The sequence below is a fragment of the Ovis aries genome, chromosome 2 (genome assembly GCF_016772045.2).
Source record: "Ovis aries strain OAR_USU_Benz2616 breed Rambouillet chromosome 2, ARS-UI_Ramb_v3.0, whole genome shotgun sequence".
NCBI lineage: Eukaryota > Metazoa > Chordata > Mammalia > Artiodactyla > Bovidae > Ovis > Ovis aries.
The window spans coordinates 139,429,515-139,447,645 of record NC_056055.1 but is presented as its reverse complement, the minus strand read 5'-3'; the positions used below and the strand labels follow the sequence as shown (position 1 = coordinate 139,447,645).

Below are 18,131 nucleotides of genomic sequence, written 5' to 3'. Positions count from 1 at the left end.
TCAATCATCAGAGAGTTTATAGAGTTGGGTATTGATTTTAAAGACAGCAGACTGGCAAGCCTATTAATGTGTGCCTGTTCTGCTGCACCTTTATTTAACCCTGTCTGTGAATGTATGTCCAGATCAACATGATGGGCATAGCAGTGGAACCTGGGGGGTCTGCCTCCTGCTCACCCATTACTGGTGTTGACTGTAGATGATTCCCTCTGGTGGGTTTTTCAGAGAGTGCTGGTCTATTAGGTCTGTGACGTGTTTGGCTTCCATGTGGGAAACATCTCCCTCACAGAACTGTTCAGTATTTGGTGCAGTTGGTCAGAGAGAACCATTGCTAATCAGAGGATTCCCTTAATTCTATTATGTGGGCTTAGGAAAGCCTGGATTCCCATTCCTGTACTGACCCGACACAGTCCTGTCACCAACCTGGACTTAAGTTTTGTCTGTAAATTAGTGTGAATGTGTGTGTGTGTGTGTGCATGTGTGTGTGTGTGTGTGTGCACGCGCACGCAAGTGCTTAGTCACTCAGTCAAGTCTGACTCTTTGCAACCCCATGGACTGTAGCCTGCCAGGTTCCTCTGTCCATCAGATTTTCCAGGCAAGAATACTGGAGTGAGTTGCCATTTCCTCTTCCAAGGGATCTTTCCAACCCAGGGATTGAACCCAGGTCTCCTGCATTGCAAGCAGATTCTTTACCAACTGAGCCACCAGGGAAACCCATTAGTTAGCTAGGTAGGACTCCTATACCAAAGCACCACAGACTGGGTGGCTTAAACAACAGAAATGTATTTCTTCAAAGTTCAGGAGGCTAGTAGTCCAAACCAAGATGTCAGCAAAGTTGGTTCCTTCTGAGGGCTCTCTCCATGGCTTGAGGATGACCATCTCCCTCTGTTACAGAGTCTTTCTTCCATGTGTCTGTGCCCTAATCTCTTTTTTAAAGGACACTGGTTGTATGGATTAACTTCTTCCCACCCCTCTGCCCCATAATCTCATTTTACCTTGATTACCTCTTTAAAGGTTCTATCTCCAAATACATTCTGAGGTACTGGAGATTAGGACTTCACCATATATGAATTGGGGCAGGCTTCCCTGGTGGGTCAGACAGTAAATAATCCATCTGCAATGCAGCAGACCCACGTTCGATCCCTGGGTCGGGAAGATGCTCTGAGAAGGAAATGGCAACTCATATCAGTATTCTTGCCTGGGAAATCCCATGGACTACAGTCCATGGAGTTGCAAAGAGTCAGACATGACTGAGACTAACACACACACACATACAGTCATATGAATTGGGGTGTGGGCAAGTTACAGTTTAAGCCTAGTAGGGGATGAGATGCTGGTGGTGGAGGCTACTTAATCAGGGATTTTCTAATAGTGCTCACAGAAGATCCCAGAGTCTAGGGTTGACAGACTGTCCTGGTTTGCCTAGTTCTGAGGTTTCCCAGGCTACAGGACTCGCAGTGCTGAACCCAGCAGCTGCAAGCAGACCAGGGGGTTGGTGCTCCCTCTGGTCCCCCATGGGAGGCATGTGCAGGCACCCGCTTCCTCAGCCTCCCCCAGCCAGAAGGGCACCACTTCTCTCAGCTTATCCATCAGCATCCCAAGTAAGATTTAATTTAACAGAAGGGTGTCATGGCCCCAAATCATCAGGAAACCACTTGATTCGAGGGCCTCCAGGGTCCTCTCCCACTGCCACAGGCTATGATTTCATTTCACTTGCACACACTGAATTCTTGCCATTTGTTGGAAGCTGCTAACTGATTGGAGCAGAGCAGATTTGGTTCTCATTTGGTTTGTGGCTGAGGGTAAAATAAAACAAAACAAGAAGCTGTGCTGCCTCTGCTGAGGCAGAACACGGTGCTGTGCCTTTGTGACGGCAACTGTCACTGGTCGAGCACTCACCACGTTCACCTCTTTCTGTCTTCATCCTCTTAGACTCATGGCCACAATGTGAAGTGGGTGGCAGAAGCAGCCCCACTGTGTCAATGAGGAAACTGAGGCCCAGAGAGATGCGTTGCTAGGCAAATCTTGAGGCTAGACAGGGCAGGGTCTGGATCGTGCAGGCATTTTGGCTCAGCACCTCTGTGTCAGTGGCGCTGAGCCCAGATGCAAGTAGAGAAACAGGGCCTGTCCTGGTGAGTATAAAGTAATTCTACCCATGCTGATGGGCCAGATTCTTCTCTCCAGGAAGCACATCTCATTACCCTCCCCATCCCCACTGTCTGGCCTTAATCAACATCCTCAGTTGATCCTGCCTTTCGCTTTTGTAGAAGTTGAGCTGAAGAGCCGTTCCCAAGGTGTTCAGAGGTTTTGAGGATCTTGCAATAAAGGACAGTGATTTACACAGGGACAAAATTGCTCACTTGCTAATTCTTTTTCATGTCTTCTGATGAGATGAAGGGAAAAGTTTGTGCTAGTCTTTAACTCTACCCCATCACTCCATGATCTCCTTCAAAGAACAGGGACAGCAGTCTCTGACTGTACTTGAACAACTGTTGTTTTTAGTATAATCATCTTTTCACAGTTAATTTTGATATATGGCAAATGATTTAGGGTAGGGATATGAAGTGCCTTTAAAAGATATATATGGGACTTCCCAGTGATTAAGACTCCAGATTTCCATTGCCGGGGGTGTGGGTTTGATCCCTGGTCAAGGAACTAAGATCCTACACGCCATGTTGTTATTGTTGTTGTTTTTCGCTCAGTCATGTCCAACTCTTTGTGACACCATGAACTGCAGCACACCAGGCTTCCCTGGAGTTTGCACAAGCTCACGTCCATTGAGTTGGTGATGCCATCCAACCATCTCAACCTCTGCCGCCCCCTTCTCCTTCTGCCTTCAATCTTTCCCACCATCAGGGTCTTTTCCAATGAGTCAGCTCTTCACATCAGGTGGCCAAAGTATTGGAGCTTCAGCTTCAGCATCAGTCTTTCTAATGAATATTCAGGGTTAATTTCCTTTAGGATTGACTGGTTTGATCTCCTTGCTGTCCAAGGGACTCTCAAGAGTCTTCTCCAACACCGCAGTTCAAAAGCATCAATTCTTTGGTGCTCAGCCTTCTTTATGGTCCAACTCTCACATCCGTACATGACTACTGGAAAAACCATAGCTTTGAGTGCACGGATCTTTGTTGGCAAAGTGATGTCTCTGCTTTCTAGCATACTGTCTAGGTTTGTCATAGCTTTTCTTCCAAGGAGCAATTGTCTTTTAATTTCATGGCTGCAGTTACCTCCCACAATGATTTTGGAGCCCAATAAATAAAAATCTGTCACTGTTTCCTTTGTTTCCTCATCTATTTGCCATGAAGTGATGGGATCAGATGCCATGATCTTAGTTTTCTGAATGTTGAATTTTAAGCCAGCTTTTTCCTGTTCTTCTTTCACTTTCATTAAGAGGCTCTTTAGCTCCTCTTCATTCTTTGCCATTAGGGTGGTGTTATCTGTATATCTGAGGTTGTTGATATTTCTCCCAGCAGTCTGTGGGTAACAAAAAAATTAAAAAAAACATAAGACATCTATTTATGTTAAAAAGCAAGTAATTTAAATTAGTAGCTAATAGCACAGGTAACATACATGTATGGCAAGAATTGTGAAACATGTGCTGAGAAAGGCGGATTTTGGGAAACACTGGCCAAGGCGAAAGCTTAGAGTTCATTAGAATCTTGAAACCAGAAGATGAAAATCAGGAATTGTTTGACCACCTGACCTTTTAGGGTCATTGTCCCAGCCCAGCGTGAGCCTGGCCTGGGCTCTCAAGGTGCTGGTTGGAGACCCCTTCAGAGCATAAAATTCCTGCCAGGTGGACTCTGGAAAGACAGATTCCCTCCCAGTATCAATACCACAGATATTGGGATTTTGTTTGGTTTTGGTAATGGTTTTCAATATCTTTGAAATGTCCCCATCAGAAAGGGTAAGGATGAAAAGTGAATTTTTGTTCCAAGTCAAAAGGCTGTGTCTTCAGGGAATGCAGTCTGGAAGATAATTAGAAGTGGAAATTGGATTGTCCAGCATGAGGCAGAAGGGCTCACTCCAGGTGGACACGTGGAGACTGGATGCTGTGGTTGTACCTGTTGGAGTCTAATGGCCCCTTTCCTGAGGTTAGAAGCAGCCTGGGGTTGAGACCCCTCTTCCAGCCTTGGAGTAACTATATTTGAAGGGGCTTTTTCATGGGACCAGTCTAGGGTGACTTTCTTTGCCTGCCAAGCTTGCTGCTGGTACTTTAAAGTACATAAACTTTACAGGGCCAAGTCCTTATTAAATAGACTACTGCTAAGGTGGGGTGAGCTTGCAGCTTCTGGTTAGCCATTCAGAGTGATTTCCACAGCAGGCTATTGCTATATGGACAGGGTCTGGGCTTGGCTAATCCTTGCAGGACCTAAGACCTGGATGACAATGGATACTGTGCACTGACTGATGCTATTACCAGACCCAGTTTAGGTTCTCTTACCCTCTCATGCGGGGTGTGGTGAAAGAAAGTTCGATGTTTTCTGCAGGGCATCAAGCAAAGAGAATAGACAGCCGATGCCCCAAAGACCTGAACTACCTGATGGCTTTAGGGAAGGACTTTTAAAGGCGGTGTGAGGGAGGGTGTGTGATCAACTTGTACACGAGCATCTCAGATTGGTTGGCATCAAGGTGAAGTTGCAAGCATCATCAGCTTTCTAGTTTCAACCAGTCTAGAATCTCTGTTCTTGTGGTCAGCAGTTGTCATCTGTTTGCAGTCTTCTTCCTGTAGAAACAATTCAGAAATGTGTGTCAGGCTTTTATCCATATCTTTCAGCGAACTGGGAGTTTAGTGTTTCTGCTATGTGGCAGATTTATAGTCTAAGTTGTTACCAGTTTCTTGGCCCAATAGCTATTCTTTGTTTCTATATCTTCACATTTCCTAATCATTAACTCTTGAGCCAGCCTTTCGAGACTCAAGGGAGTCCTGGAAGATTTAACATAAGCTTTCTGAAAGGACAGGGACAGAGGGGTTTGTAGAGGCACCAGATCCTCCTTCCTAACAGCCCAGACTTTGCACACAGAGGCTGGATGCTAGTTTCTAGTGACCATCGGAGAGACCTGGTCAAGGTTACAGAATTTGGCTGTAAGGATCTCAGACCTGAGACTTTCAGATTTTTTCCTGGCATCAGCAGCCACTACTAGCAACCTAGAATGAGATTGTCTGGTCATGACTGGACATCCTCTTTGGCCCTTTTCCTCCCTCCTTCTGTCTGGATATAATCTCCCCTTTTAGAACTGTGTTTTTAAAGATGTTCCAGAGCCATGCAGCCCACCCTGTATCTTCTACTCCCATTTCTTAAAGAGGCTTCAAATCTCTCTTTAAAAAATCTACTTAAAGTACAAGGGGACTGTTTAAAAAGGAAAGTACCACAAGGGTGCTGGTTAAGAAATAAAAATATTCTTGTTTCAAAAGCCCATTGACACTAATCCTGCGATCTGTTGCTCATAACAAGCTTTTCCTCCCACCAGGAGACATCTGTATGGATTGTTTCATTACAACGCCACGATGCTTGGACTTGAATCGCTTCCAGATCCCACAGATACCTGGGAAATTATAGAGACCATAGGTAAAGGCACCTATGGCAAGGTCTACAAGGTGACTAATAAGAGAGATGGGAGCCTGGCCGCAGTAAAAATTCTAGATCCAATCAGTGTAAGTAACTACAATATAGGGTTTCATGCACACTGAGTTTTCAACTTTTTTCTTGATTCTGGGGGTGATTTTCTAGAGATACTGAAACCTGACATGATATCCCAAAATGAGTTATGACTCCCTGGCACATCTGAATGAAGTGAAGTGGAGTGAAGTCGTGTCTGACTCTTTGTGACCCCATGGACTGTAGCCTACCAGGATTCTCCGTCCATGGGATTTCCCAGGCAAGAATACTGGAATGGGTTGCCATTTCCTTTTCCAGGAGATCTTCCCAACCCAGGGATTGAACTCGGGTCTCCCGCACTGTAGGCAGACACTTTACTGTCTGAGCCACCAAGGAAATCCGGCCCATCTGAATGAAGGGACTTCATTTGGAGTCAAAAGTTCCTTTGATGATTTTCTAGATGATTTTCTTTTGTCCATTTTCCTATTGTTTTGGTTTTAGTCCCCAGGGCTCTTCGACAGTTATTCTCTTGTAAAGAGTGATGCTTTGGGTTTACACAGAGTCTGGTCTCTCTGTAAGTTACAAAGTGGCCCAGATGTGTGGTGTTCAGTCATCTTAGCCTGGCATCCATCAGAGCACTGAACACTGAGCTTACAATGCTGTCCACTGTTTAGCACAGTGAGGTTATAAGTGTTGGTTGGATCCCTTTGCACTACTTCTCTTTAACTGCTTTGAAAATTCAGACATTTTTAAATTTTAAAAGGATATTTATGATATTATTCTTAAAGATATATAATGAAGACATTTTACTGATATAACAATTGGAAGGCTTTAGTTGGTATCTACATGTTCATTGTTAGGTGTTTTCAAGATATGGTAATGATGACATAAAAAATGCAGACTAAATATGCTTTGTTAAGGGCTTACCTGATCATGGTATCAGTCCTGTACCTTACCTCACACATTATACTGAATTCAGCATGCATTTTTTTTTTTTTTACCCTATATAGGATATGGATGAAGAGATTGAAGCAGAATACAACATTTTGCAGTTTCTCCCGAATCATCCCAATGTTGTAAAGTTTTACGGAATGTTTTACAAAGCGGATCACTGTGTGGGAGGACAGCTGTGGCTGGTCCTGGAGGTAAGAGGCTCCTGTTGGGTGACCATCGATTCAGACAGCTCACCAAGGGTGAGCAGACACGTTATTGCCTAAATACTATAAGATGCACATTTAGGGTAAATGATCTCTCCTGCATATCACAGGTACCTTACCAGACGTGGTATTCTCTACGTTTTACAGGTAGGCTGTGTGCTGAAAATGTGCATGTTTCTCTGCTTCTGAGGTTTTAATAATCTTTTTTTCTAATACAATGGATATAAAAATACAGTTGGAAAAGGTTATTTTCTACTCCAGGCTGGGAAAATTTCGCAGAAAACGTATTCCAAAGGACTGCAGCTCATTTTCAAAAGTTGTTAACCCAAGGTTTACTTGCTCGCCGAATTTGAATCAGCCCATTCATGGTCATTAATCCTCATCTCAGGTTGGATTTTCTGAAAATAAACTCTGACAATTGTTTATGGAAGGTTATTGGAGAGTTCCTTTTCTTGGGGCTAGACCTGGATGAAAGGTGGGATTGGACAAGGGAAACAGGAAACATCAGTGTAGTTGCAACAGAGGCCTCAGCCCATCCTCAGGGAGAAGAAGACCTGGGATGCTCTTGTAGGGTCGTCCTGTATTTTATCTTTGCATTAACCAATCACTGGGTGCATGGCACCCTGGGCAGGCATGTGGCCTTGGGGGAGGAGGTTCCCTGTAGCTAGGCACAATTCCTGGTGAGAGGTGCCTCTGGTACTTGGGAGCAGGGAGCATCTGATATTTCTGGCCACATCTGCTTTGAAGAGACAGTCTGAAGCCAGCATCACTGTATCCACTATAGTCTTGCCCTTCTCTCTCCCTTGTTAATAGAAATGAATGTGTGTAACTGGGTGCAAATTTCCCTACAAATACAGTTCCTCCATGGGATTAACATGGCAACAACGCAGTGACAGCATGTGAAATCAGTATATTAGGACAGGTCTGTTGTATTCCCTCATGCTCATGAGGCCCACCCTCATCTGTCCTAGACGCCACCCCTCTGAATCAGCCTCCGTGCCTGAGGTCACATGTTTGATCCATGAGCGCGAGGACATGTGTGAAAGCTTTAAGAAAGAAGCAACAAAGGGGAGGTCAGTCCTGGATTCACTGTCTGGGTTCTTTTGTCGAAAACCTCCCATCTGACTCTAGGAGGCTTGGTCATGAGACATATTGGATGCCATAGCAACCATGTATGAGAAATTCATCTGTTGTATTCAGGTGGGATAATCTGCAAGGAACATTTCTGTCACACTAGTTGCACTCTTCAGAATATAAAGATGTGAGGGATTTTGGTTTTAAGAAATCATCTTTGTCTGTTTAGTTGACTGGTTACATTACATAGTATGTTCTTATAGTATCATCTTTTGGATTTTATTATCCCCCACTCCTTCCCTGGGAATATTACAGATTTACCCTGCTTACAAAGCTCTAGAATATTAACAAAATTAATTTTTAAATGCTTATTCTCACACAATATGGAAAGTAATATTTCTAGGGTCTCTGAAATAATAATTTCTAGTACTCTTGCCTGGAAATTCCCATGGATGGAAGAGTCTGGTAGGCTGTAGTTCATGGGGTTGCTAAGAGTTGGACACGACTGAGTGACTTCACTTTCACTTTTCACTTTCATGCATTGGAGAAGGAAATGGCAACCCACTCCAGTGTTCTTGACTGGAGAATCCCAGGGTTGGGGGAGCCTGGTGGGCTGCCGTCGATGGGGTCACACAGGGTCAGACACGACTGAAGCGACTTAGCAACAGCAGCAGCAGTGTCTCTAGGATTATATTCTTAAACTCTGTAAGACCTCAGTGTTTTAAACCTGATTATCATTTAATAATATAAGTACTGCTGCTACTGCTGCTAAGTCGCTTCAGTCATGTCAGACTCTGTGCGGCCCCATAGACGGCAGCCCACCAGGCTCCCCCGCCCGGGGATTCTCCAGGCAAGAGAATCTGTAATATTCCCAGGGAAGGAGTGGGGGATAATAAAATCCAAAATATGATACTATAAGAACATGCTATGTGATGTAACCAGTCAACTAAACAGACAAAGATGATTTCTAAAAACCCAAATCCCTCACATCTTTATATTCTGAAGAGTGCAACTAGTGTGACAGAAATGTTCCTTGCAGATTATCCCACCTGAATACAACAGATGAACAGAACACTGGAGTGGGTTGCCATTTCCTGTGACCAAAAAGTCCTAGTTTCCTTTCATTTTACCCCGACTTAAAAAGACTTTGCATTCAGATATAGAAAACTGGACCTTCCAGGGGTTTTCCAGAGCTTGAAAAGAGGCTGTCCCTCCCTCCATTTGACCAGGTGGGAAGGTAGGCTGCTCATACCTGCCACCACCTGGAGGACAAGCGCTCTTCCCCATGAGGAGTGACTGAATGTTAGCCCCTAAGGCACAGCCAAGGCAGCCGGAAAGAGCCGCACCTGGTCTTGAAAGATGAGAAGGAGCTCAGAACTGTGAACTGAGCCTTGTGCAAATACTCCCCCGTGGACTGTCTCTTGCTGTTTCTGGGTGACTAAGCACAGATAATGAGGTTGCCCTGGCACACTGAATTATTCATGCCTCAGCAATACAGTAGGCAGATATTATACCTTTTGCAGGTTGCGTTGGTCCATGCCAAAGCTGACGGCATGGGGAACCAGATATCCTCAGTCTTTTCTGTTTAGGAATAGGCCAACCACGCCAGGCTCCTGGGTTAGCTGTGTCCAGCGCCTCCAGTATGCTTATAGACTCAGATTCCTGAACTCCTCGAGCTGGCAGGGACCTCAGCCTTCCTTCAGGTCACTCTCCTAGTGTTCAGTTGAGGAAAAGAGACCCAGAGAAGGAGTGGCATGCCCACTGTCCCATAACCAGTTACATGGCAGAACTAGAGAAGGACCGCACTTTGCTTCTCTCCCATTCGGTGTCGCTGCTGCCCATGATGCTGTCTGTCAGGTCCGGGAAATAGACTTCGGATTTCTGGTTGAAATAGCAGCAGTTCCTGATTACACACACACATACACACATACACAAACACACACACACACTCTGCTGGAAGATAATGACAGTCCACACAGTACCTTGACCATGTTGCACCGCCGATAGCTTTTTAATGAGTGCTTTAGGAAACTTGCACAATAAAATTATGATCTGTTTAATACTGTTCCCTTCATCCTGTATATTGAGATTAAATTTATATTGCCTTTGCTGTTTCCTTGCTGAATATGATGAAAGGAACCGTGAGAAGCTATTCCACAGAGCAATTCTTGAGGACAGAAAAATGTTATTAATAACCTTCCTAAATCACCACAACTCTGAAAACAAAAGCAAATAAAAATGTCATTTCTGAAATTAATTACTAATTGTTACCAGAAAGCAAACCAAAGCTTTCCTCAGTGACAGACAACTACTAGAGGAGAAAGATATGGAGACAAAAACATACATAATAATCTTTTGGATAATTTGTGAATAAGTTTTATCCTAGTTAATGTTAAATTCAGAAAATCTACAAGTTTTATTATCTCTCACCTAAATGAAATATAATAAGAAATTAGACCTTTAAGAAAAGCTCCATATTCAGACAAAATGCCTAGTATTTGCTAAGACATGAAATATATATTTTTTTGTTTTCCTTTGGTGTAAAACTTTCCACTGGTAAATACTATTTCTGCTCAAATAATATGTTCAACTTAAAAGAAATAGTTGAGCATTTAGAGTGCTAGTGACAATGTAAACTAAAAAAATGATCCTTACATTTTAAAACCAAATGAAAGAATTATTTTTAACCTGTTTTTCCTCTCAAAGATCTATGTGTAAGTTCAGTATCTAAGCCAAAGTTGGGGGAAATGATACCTCTGTTCAGATTTTGCATTTATTTATGTAAGGCCCTAGAAAGTCCAGTCTAAGCCCCACTATCATTGCAAGTTAACACCTTAAAGCATTTTCACCCACTGATATTGTGGCATGAGTCAAGGTTATCATGTTAACAAGTCAGGGTCATAGTGGAACTCCGATGGTCTGAACCATGTTTTGATTGGCCAGAGATGGTTAGAAAGCCCTGGAGCACAGAACACTGACTCCAAGGACAGTTTCTGGCTGGATCCTAGAATGAGAGTCACTGGAGTGCCTGGGGGTCAGAAGGAAAGCACACAACATTTGGGAGTGGAGAAGGTGAGAACTTTGAAATGCAGCTGAGTTGCGCCCTATATTCATGGGCTATCTTTATTCAGCAAAAACAAGAGGGCCTAAGAAGCTGAAGTGTTGGAGTGATTCTGCCTACTCACCGGATCTACAATGTGCTCTGGAGAGAGGCTGAAACAGGAGGTGGGGGTCTTGGGGCCCTCCTGCCCCTCGTAGTATGAGCATCTTCCTCCCAGCCCACCCTGACTGGAACTCCACGGTTTCAAGTGACATCGTTTTCATTCTTCTAGGGGCAAGACAGTGACTTGACTTTGTATCAGTAAAATAAACACATGTCTCCCAATGCTATGGAGGAAAACTATGTTGCTTGGCCTTCCTGAGAGGTGGACATTGTCTGACATGGTACTCTCTAAGGCATCTTCAAGAGTACTTTTGATAATCCTTGCCTTTTGCTTTATGTCCTCTGTAGAACCTAACACCCTTGAAAGATCAAGTCCACTGAACAAAAGAGCACTGAAAAGAAATTCCTCCTAATTCTGTCCTCTTAGGGCAAATCAGCTTGCCAGTACAGGAGCTACTTGAAGGTTAGAGTTTCAACTAGAATAAAGGTTTGGTGATTGTGTTGCATGGGTCACTCTTTAATAATGTGGAGGCAAGTTGATGGCTTATGGAGCAAGGAACATTTTATTACTTGAAATTACGACCATCTTAACAAATGCACATACTGTGATTGAATCAATATTCAACGATGTTTTGGAAAATAGATGTGGAATGTAAATGATTTTTCTGTTTTTCTTGGTTTGGAGCAAAACGCTCATTAAATTCAAGATGCATCCAGCTGCCACATTTCCTGAATGCTGAGGGCGTAGGGAGGACTGCAGGGATGCAGACCTACCTCTGTATTTGAGTCTGATGGCTGGCAGCATGGGTGGGAATAAAAGGCTGCAGGTGCCAACCCTCAGGGGTGGGTGAGGTAGGAAGCTTGGCTGCCTCCTTACAGCTTTAAGAGGTTTATATTATTTGATGCATTTAAATATAGTTCCCTTGTCATGCTTTGAAAGTGTTCAGTCAATTTCACTGAATATTTACTCTGATTAGACAATTGTCAGTGTGTACCTGCTTTCCTTTTTTATATCCAAGTAGCCTTAATCTTTTCCCTGTAACCCACAGGCTGCCCTTTAAAACCTTGCTAGGGGGCTTATCAACTTCACAGGACTGCTTCCCCTAAAGGTACCCTGAGCAGTTTAATTATATGTTTCTTTGAGGCACAAGAAATCAGACAGCTCTTAAACTCTGACATTTAGTGAACAAAAGGCACCAACTGAGTCAGATTCTATTGTTGTTCTTAAATCCACAGCTGAGTTTTGATCCTGCTGACAAAATGGCTGCCTTTAATCCATCCGTAGGTTCTAGAGCTATGAAGAAAGTTTGTAAGTTGGCTACCCATCTAAAATGCCACCAAACAGGCTCTTGTTACAGAAATGGCCAGATTGAAAGTAGGGCAGGAGAGAGACTAAAATGAGGTTTCAGGGGAAAATTCCAGGGTTGAGTTAGCTTGGATCATCACCCAGTATTTAATTTAAATGTTCTCTGGGTAGAATTTTAATAGTGCACTTGCAATTCAATAAAGCATGTGCCTCCCTGAGACGGAAGCCAGACCGAGAAGTGGTTCTGATGAAGGTGTGGCAGTGCTTTGCATGTCGATTACTGCTTTGGCTTTAGGGGATCAAAGAACTTTATTGATATTCTCACAAGATCCCTAGACTCTGTCTCTTCTTAACTTTCTCTATCCAACTGGGTCAAAAATTCCTGTCGATGCTATCTTATAAAAGCACCACCCCCCAACACCCACTCAAATCTGTCCCTGATTCTTTGTCCTCAGGACTCTTGACTTATTGACCTTGCTTCTCTTGATTGCTTCAATATCTCCTGACAAGTGTCCAACTGCCTATGTCTTCCTGTTCTGTCCACCCTCCAGTCTGCTACCAAGGTCTTTCTAGAAATCTGAACAGACCTCCTGTCTGAAACCTGTTGCTAGCTTACCACTCCTATCCAATGGTATATAATGGTATCGTAATACGTATGCATAAAGTCCACACACTTTGGCAGGGCACACCTGCATTCCCTGTCCCCCTTTCTACTTCTCCATCTCTCTGTGCTAGATTCTGTCCCTTTGTCCCAACAGTGGCAGAGTACGTAGAATTCAGACACACAGACAGAGACACACGCACGTAGATGGACCGGCAAATAGAAACACTCCCACCCACCTCATTCTTTTGTGCTCCCTTCCTTGCACATGATGTCCCTTTTCCAAGGATGCTCTTCTTGTTCACCTGCCATAAGCTCCTTTGTCCTTCAGAATCATTGTATGTGTTACATCCTCTGGGAAGAGTTCCAGACTGTTCCCTCTCCACCCTGGCATGGCAGAAGTCACCCTTCCCTCTTCAGTGCCACCATACCCCTGGGCATACTCCACTTCCACCTGCCACTCTTATTACTCACGTGTCCATTTCTGGTGTTGAGCTCTTTGAGTGCAGGGACAGTGTTCATGACTGAGTAATGCAAACTGGACAGTCACAAACGACTGAGAACCAAGAGGTCACTTTCTTTTCAACAGCTAAACCTAACATTGTTCTTGAGCCCCCAGCCTGCCTAGAGGAAACAGTTGATTTGAACTCATTTTGTTAAACTTAGTCAACTGAGTACTTCTTTGGAAAGGGACCAGTTTGGGGAATTTGTTTCCCATTTTCACAATCCAGCTCAAAGCTTAGTCACTTGGATCAGGACTTCGTTTTTTAATGGTTTTCTTTTTCCCTCTTCCTGTCCTTCTCTGGGGTGACATTTCAGTCTGAATACAGATGCTCATGTAAATCTATGGCAATGAGACCACACTCCAACTGTGCGATGACCCTGAGTCCTCCTACTATCTCCCTGTGGACCTCCCTGTGTCTCAGGTCCCTGATCCTCCTTATCATGGGGTCTTCACTGTCTCTCCTTTTCATTCAAATTCCAGCCTTGTCCTTGTTGCCAGTGCAGCATCAAGTTCTAAATCTCTTGCAAGTCATGAGCAGGCTGTTGTTACTGTTCAGTCCCTAAATCATGTCCGACTATTTGCAGCCCCATGAACTGCAGCATGCCGGGCTTCCCTGTCCTTCACTGTCTTTTGGAATTTATTCAGACTCATGTCCATTGAGTCCGTGGTGCCATCCAACCATCTCATCCTCTGTCACTCCCTTCTCCTCTTGCCCTCAATCTTCCCCAGCATCAGGATCTTTTGCAATGAATAGGCTCTTCACATCAGGTGGCCAAAGTATTGGAGTTTCAGCATCAGTCCTCCTGATGAATATTCAGGGTTGATTTTCTTTAGGATTGACTGGTTTGATCTCCTTGCTGTCCAAGGGACTCTCAAGAGTCTTCTCGAACATCACAGTTGGAAGGCATCGATTCTTTGGTGCTCAGCCTTTTTTATTGTCCAACTCTCACATCCATACATGACTACCGGAAAAACCATAGTTTTGACTATACTGACCTTTGTTGGCAAACTAATGTCTCTGCTTTTTAATTCTCTGTCTACGTTTGTCATTGCTTTTCTTCCAAGGAACAAGCATCTTTTAATTTCATGGCTGCAGTCACCATCTGCAGTGATTTGGGAGCCCAAGAAAATAAAGTCTGTCACGGTTTCCATTGTTTCCCCACCAGTTTGCCATGACATGATGGGACCAGATGCCATGATCTTAGTGTTTTGAATGTTGAGTTTTAAGCCACCTTTTTCACTCTCCTCTTTCACCTTCATCAAGAGGCTCTTAAAGTCCTCGTCACTTTTGGCCATTAAAGTGGTATCACCTGCATATCCGAAGTTGTTGATATTTCTCCCAGCAATCTTGATTCCAGCTTGTGCTTCATCCAGCCTGACATTTGCATGGTGTATTCTGCATAGAAGTTAAATAAGCAGGTGACAATATACAGCCTTGATGTACTCCTTTCTCAATTTGGAACCAGTCCGTTGCTCCATGTCTGGTTCTAACTGTTGCTTCTTGCCCTGCATACAGGCTTCTCAGGAGACAGGCAAGGTGTAGGGACAGTTAGAATCCCGGCTCGGTGGATCTTGAACTCTACTGCCACTCTACAGCACAGACACCACTTTGTTGGCAGGAGGCTCCTGTGAGGAGGTCTCCCTGCAGATTTCTGAATAAAAGAGGTTCATATGAAATGGTTTCATCACCATTATTCCTTTATACAACTCCCACTTCCAAAAGGGAGCATCCCCACCCTGATCTTATTCTCTCAAGCTCTCCAAGCTCTATGCCATCAGCCTTGGAAGGACTTTTTTTTTTGTGGGTCCAAAAACATCCCTTCTGTCATGTTCTGCATTCTTACGTGATCATCATTTGACTCTATGTTCAGTTTTCCTGTTTTTGTTCCTTTGATATATAAAATCTAATTGGGGGAGTCCTGAGAGAATTATTTTATGTTTATTGAAAGCTTAGCTTTTAAGATTCTTCTACAAATCATGACACTGAAAATGCATTCACTGTTCAAGAGAGTATTAGATTGAACATTGAATGTTAGGTGCCCTTCAGGGTCATGTAAGACATAGTTGAAATAAAAAGAATGTGGAATCCTTTGGAAGAAATTACACTGGTACTCAATATTATGGTCATGAGAAGTGTTGGTGTTGAGTTAGCAAGTTACACCAAACACTGGTGGAGAGAGGATTCTGAGGACACTTATATAATCGCAGACCACGATAGCCTTCAGCGCATTTCACTGTTCTTGGCTCCCTCCTGAAGCCTTTCTGAGAGATAGTGATTTATCATGGTTTTATTGAAGATTCCCAATTCTATACTGAGGCTTCCCAGGTGGCACTAATGGTAAAGAAACTGCCTGCTACTACAGAAGATGCAGGAGACGAGGTTTTGATCCCTGGGTTGGGAAGATCACAGAGAGGAGGGCATGGCAACTGACTCCAGTGTCCTTGTCTTCAGAATCCCATGGACAGAGGAGCCTGGCGGGCTGCAGTCCATGGAGTCTTACAGTCAGAAGCGACTCTCACAAACAATTCTATATTGGATTTTTAGTTGAATTGTGTTGTTTGTGAGCAACTTACATGGTAAAAACATGGGCAGACTCCGTTTCAGCTTATCTTGATTCTTAATGAGTGGGTGAGGTATCTGCCATGTATGTAGCAAAAAGAAATACATTCATCAAACAAAAACATCTCCTCACCATTTATTAAAACCTTGCAAATGTTTGTAATTGGAGTCAAATAGATCTTAATGTACTATTCCTTTGATAAAGAGTGTCCTCTTTCAGGAAAGGTGCTAATCTGTGCTCCCTCAGATTGCCTTGCTTACAAAAAGCCAGTTGACTCAAGCAGCCGCAACCAGGGGACCCCCACTGTTCACTAGTTAACTCTTTCTCAAATTATACAAAGTGCCAGGAGGAAACCTAGGTCTCTAAATCAGGGTCTTGACTTTATATGGACAGATCTGACAAAAGCTGTGAATTTTCTCAGCAGGAAAGTACAAGATGAATATACAACATGCTGCTTATAGTTTCAAGGTCTATACAAGCCCTGCTCAAACCACTGAAGAACCCTTGATTTAAAATGGCAAATAGCACACCCAAACCTCCACATTGCCTTCTGCATTTAGTCAAAATTATCCTTGAAAACCTTCAAGTTGCTGTGAAAAAATAATATGCCTGGTTTATGTATCTAAAATCTCGGTATATTCTATAACAGAGAGCAAGTATGAAAGATATACTTTTACAGTGTTTTTAATTACAGGGGAAAAAAAGAGCATGAAGTTGTTGAGCTTCTAAAGTTGAATATGAAAAGGTTAAATGAACATATGATGCAGCTCCATTCAATAAATCTGACATGCAGTTGCAACTCTAGAAAGAGCTGCTGGTGGGACGTCTGGTGTCTGCAGTGCAAGCACTGGAGAGAGGAAGATTTGAAATAAAATTTATCCCCTCCCAAGAGTCAAGGGCATTCATCTTGACTCTGTCTTTCCTTCAGACTGCATGTGTTTTTTTAAAAAAAAACAGACAATATTCATGTAAAATTTCCAGTAATAACTCACCATGATTATTATATGCATTCTCTTTTTAATGTCTAAATAATGTCTTGTGCTTTGCTATTTAACTTGAGAAAGAAGTCAACTTTTTTGGACTTGTATTTTCAATCGTAAGTCATCATCTTGAATAAATAGACACAAACACATACACACAGAGAACTAGATTTGACTGTGCAATGGAAATTTGAAGTTTCATTGTTCCAACCTAGAGTTTTGTGATTTGCAAATTTACTACTTGAGGTTGGTAATCGGTGGACTTTTCTTACTGTCTTTTTTCTTTTTCTTTTTGTATGTGTGCTCCTGCTGTCTCTCTCCCCTGTCACCTCCTCTTGCAGCTGTGTAACGGGGGCTCAGTCACCGAGCTTGTCAAAAGTCTACTTAGGTGCAACCAGCGGTTGGACGAAGCAGTGATCTCATACATCTTATACGGGGCCCTCTTGGTAAGGACGTCCTTCAAGGTGGGGTCGAGGGGGCAGTTTGTCATTTGTTGGCTCCCCACAGCATATTAACAAGGGGAAACTGCTCTATAATATGCAAGGTGTATTAACAGCAGGGAGGTGTAGCCTAATATGGACTTTGATTAGATTTTAATAGTAGGGTAATTGTTTAAAACTAACCGTTGCAAATTTTCCTTTTCTCTTTCCTGTTGTTTGGTGGTGATGGGACTCCATGAAGGGCCTTCAGCATTTGCACAATAACCGAATCATCCACCGTGATGTCAAGGGGAATAACATTCTTCTGACAACAGAAGGAGGAGTTAAGCTCGTTGACTTTGGTAATGACTGCTTGTCGTTTGTTTTCTTGATGTGTGCAGTTTAGCCAAAGGCAACAATTCATTGTGATCTCAGAAGACTGGGGCCTCTCTTCTGCACCATAGGCTGAGGGCCTTTCCAGTGACATACAGGCTGGAGAGTAGGGGGAGGTTCACCAGATGGATCACCCTAGGAGATGCTGTTTGTTAATCTATTTTCAGCTTTAGAAGCAATTTTATTAAAGAGAGAATATGAAAGTGTTTCAAAAGACAAATTTGATGGGAAACATTTTGGTTTGTTGGGAAGGATTTCACAACTCAGGGCAATTGTCTATAATTTACATTTTGTCTATTATTCTTTTGCATATGAAAAGAGAAAAACGTTTGGTCTTTTAAATGACTTTCTCTAGCCTCGGGCATACCAATTCCC

The 18,131-nt window shown here is 43.2% G+C and overlaps 1 protein-coding gene across 2 annotated transcripts in view; it reads left to right on the top strand.

Moving 5' to 3' along the window:
• Window positions 1-18,131, top strand: part of MYO3B (myosin IIIB) — a 447,193-nt gene that overhangs the window by 10,344 nt on the left and 418,718 nt on the right. For both annotated transcript variants that reach the window (XM_042242706.2, XM_060409776.1), the window contains exons 2-5: window positions 5,470-5,653; window positions 6,608-6,742; window positions 17,286-17,390; window positions 17,626-17,725. In XM_042242706.2, coding sequence (XP_042098640.2) covers window positions 5,507-5,653; window positions 6,608-6,742; window positions 17,286-17,390; window positions 17,626-17,725 — 487 coding nt within the window. In that variant the 5' untranslated portion in view covers window positions 5,470-5,506. The remainder of the gene's footprint in view (window positions 1-5,469; window positions 5,654-6,607; window positions 6,743-17,285; window positions 17,391-17,625; window positions 17,726-18,131) is intronic.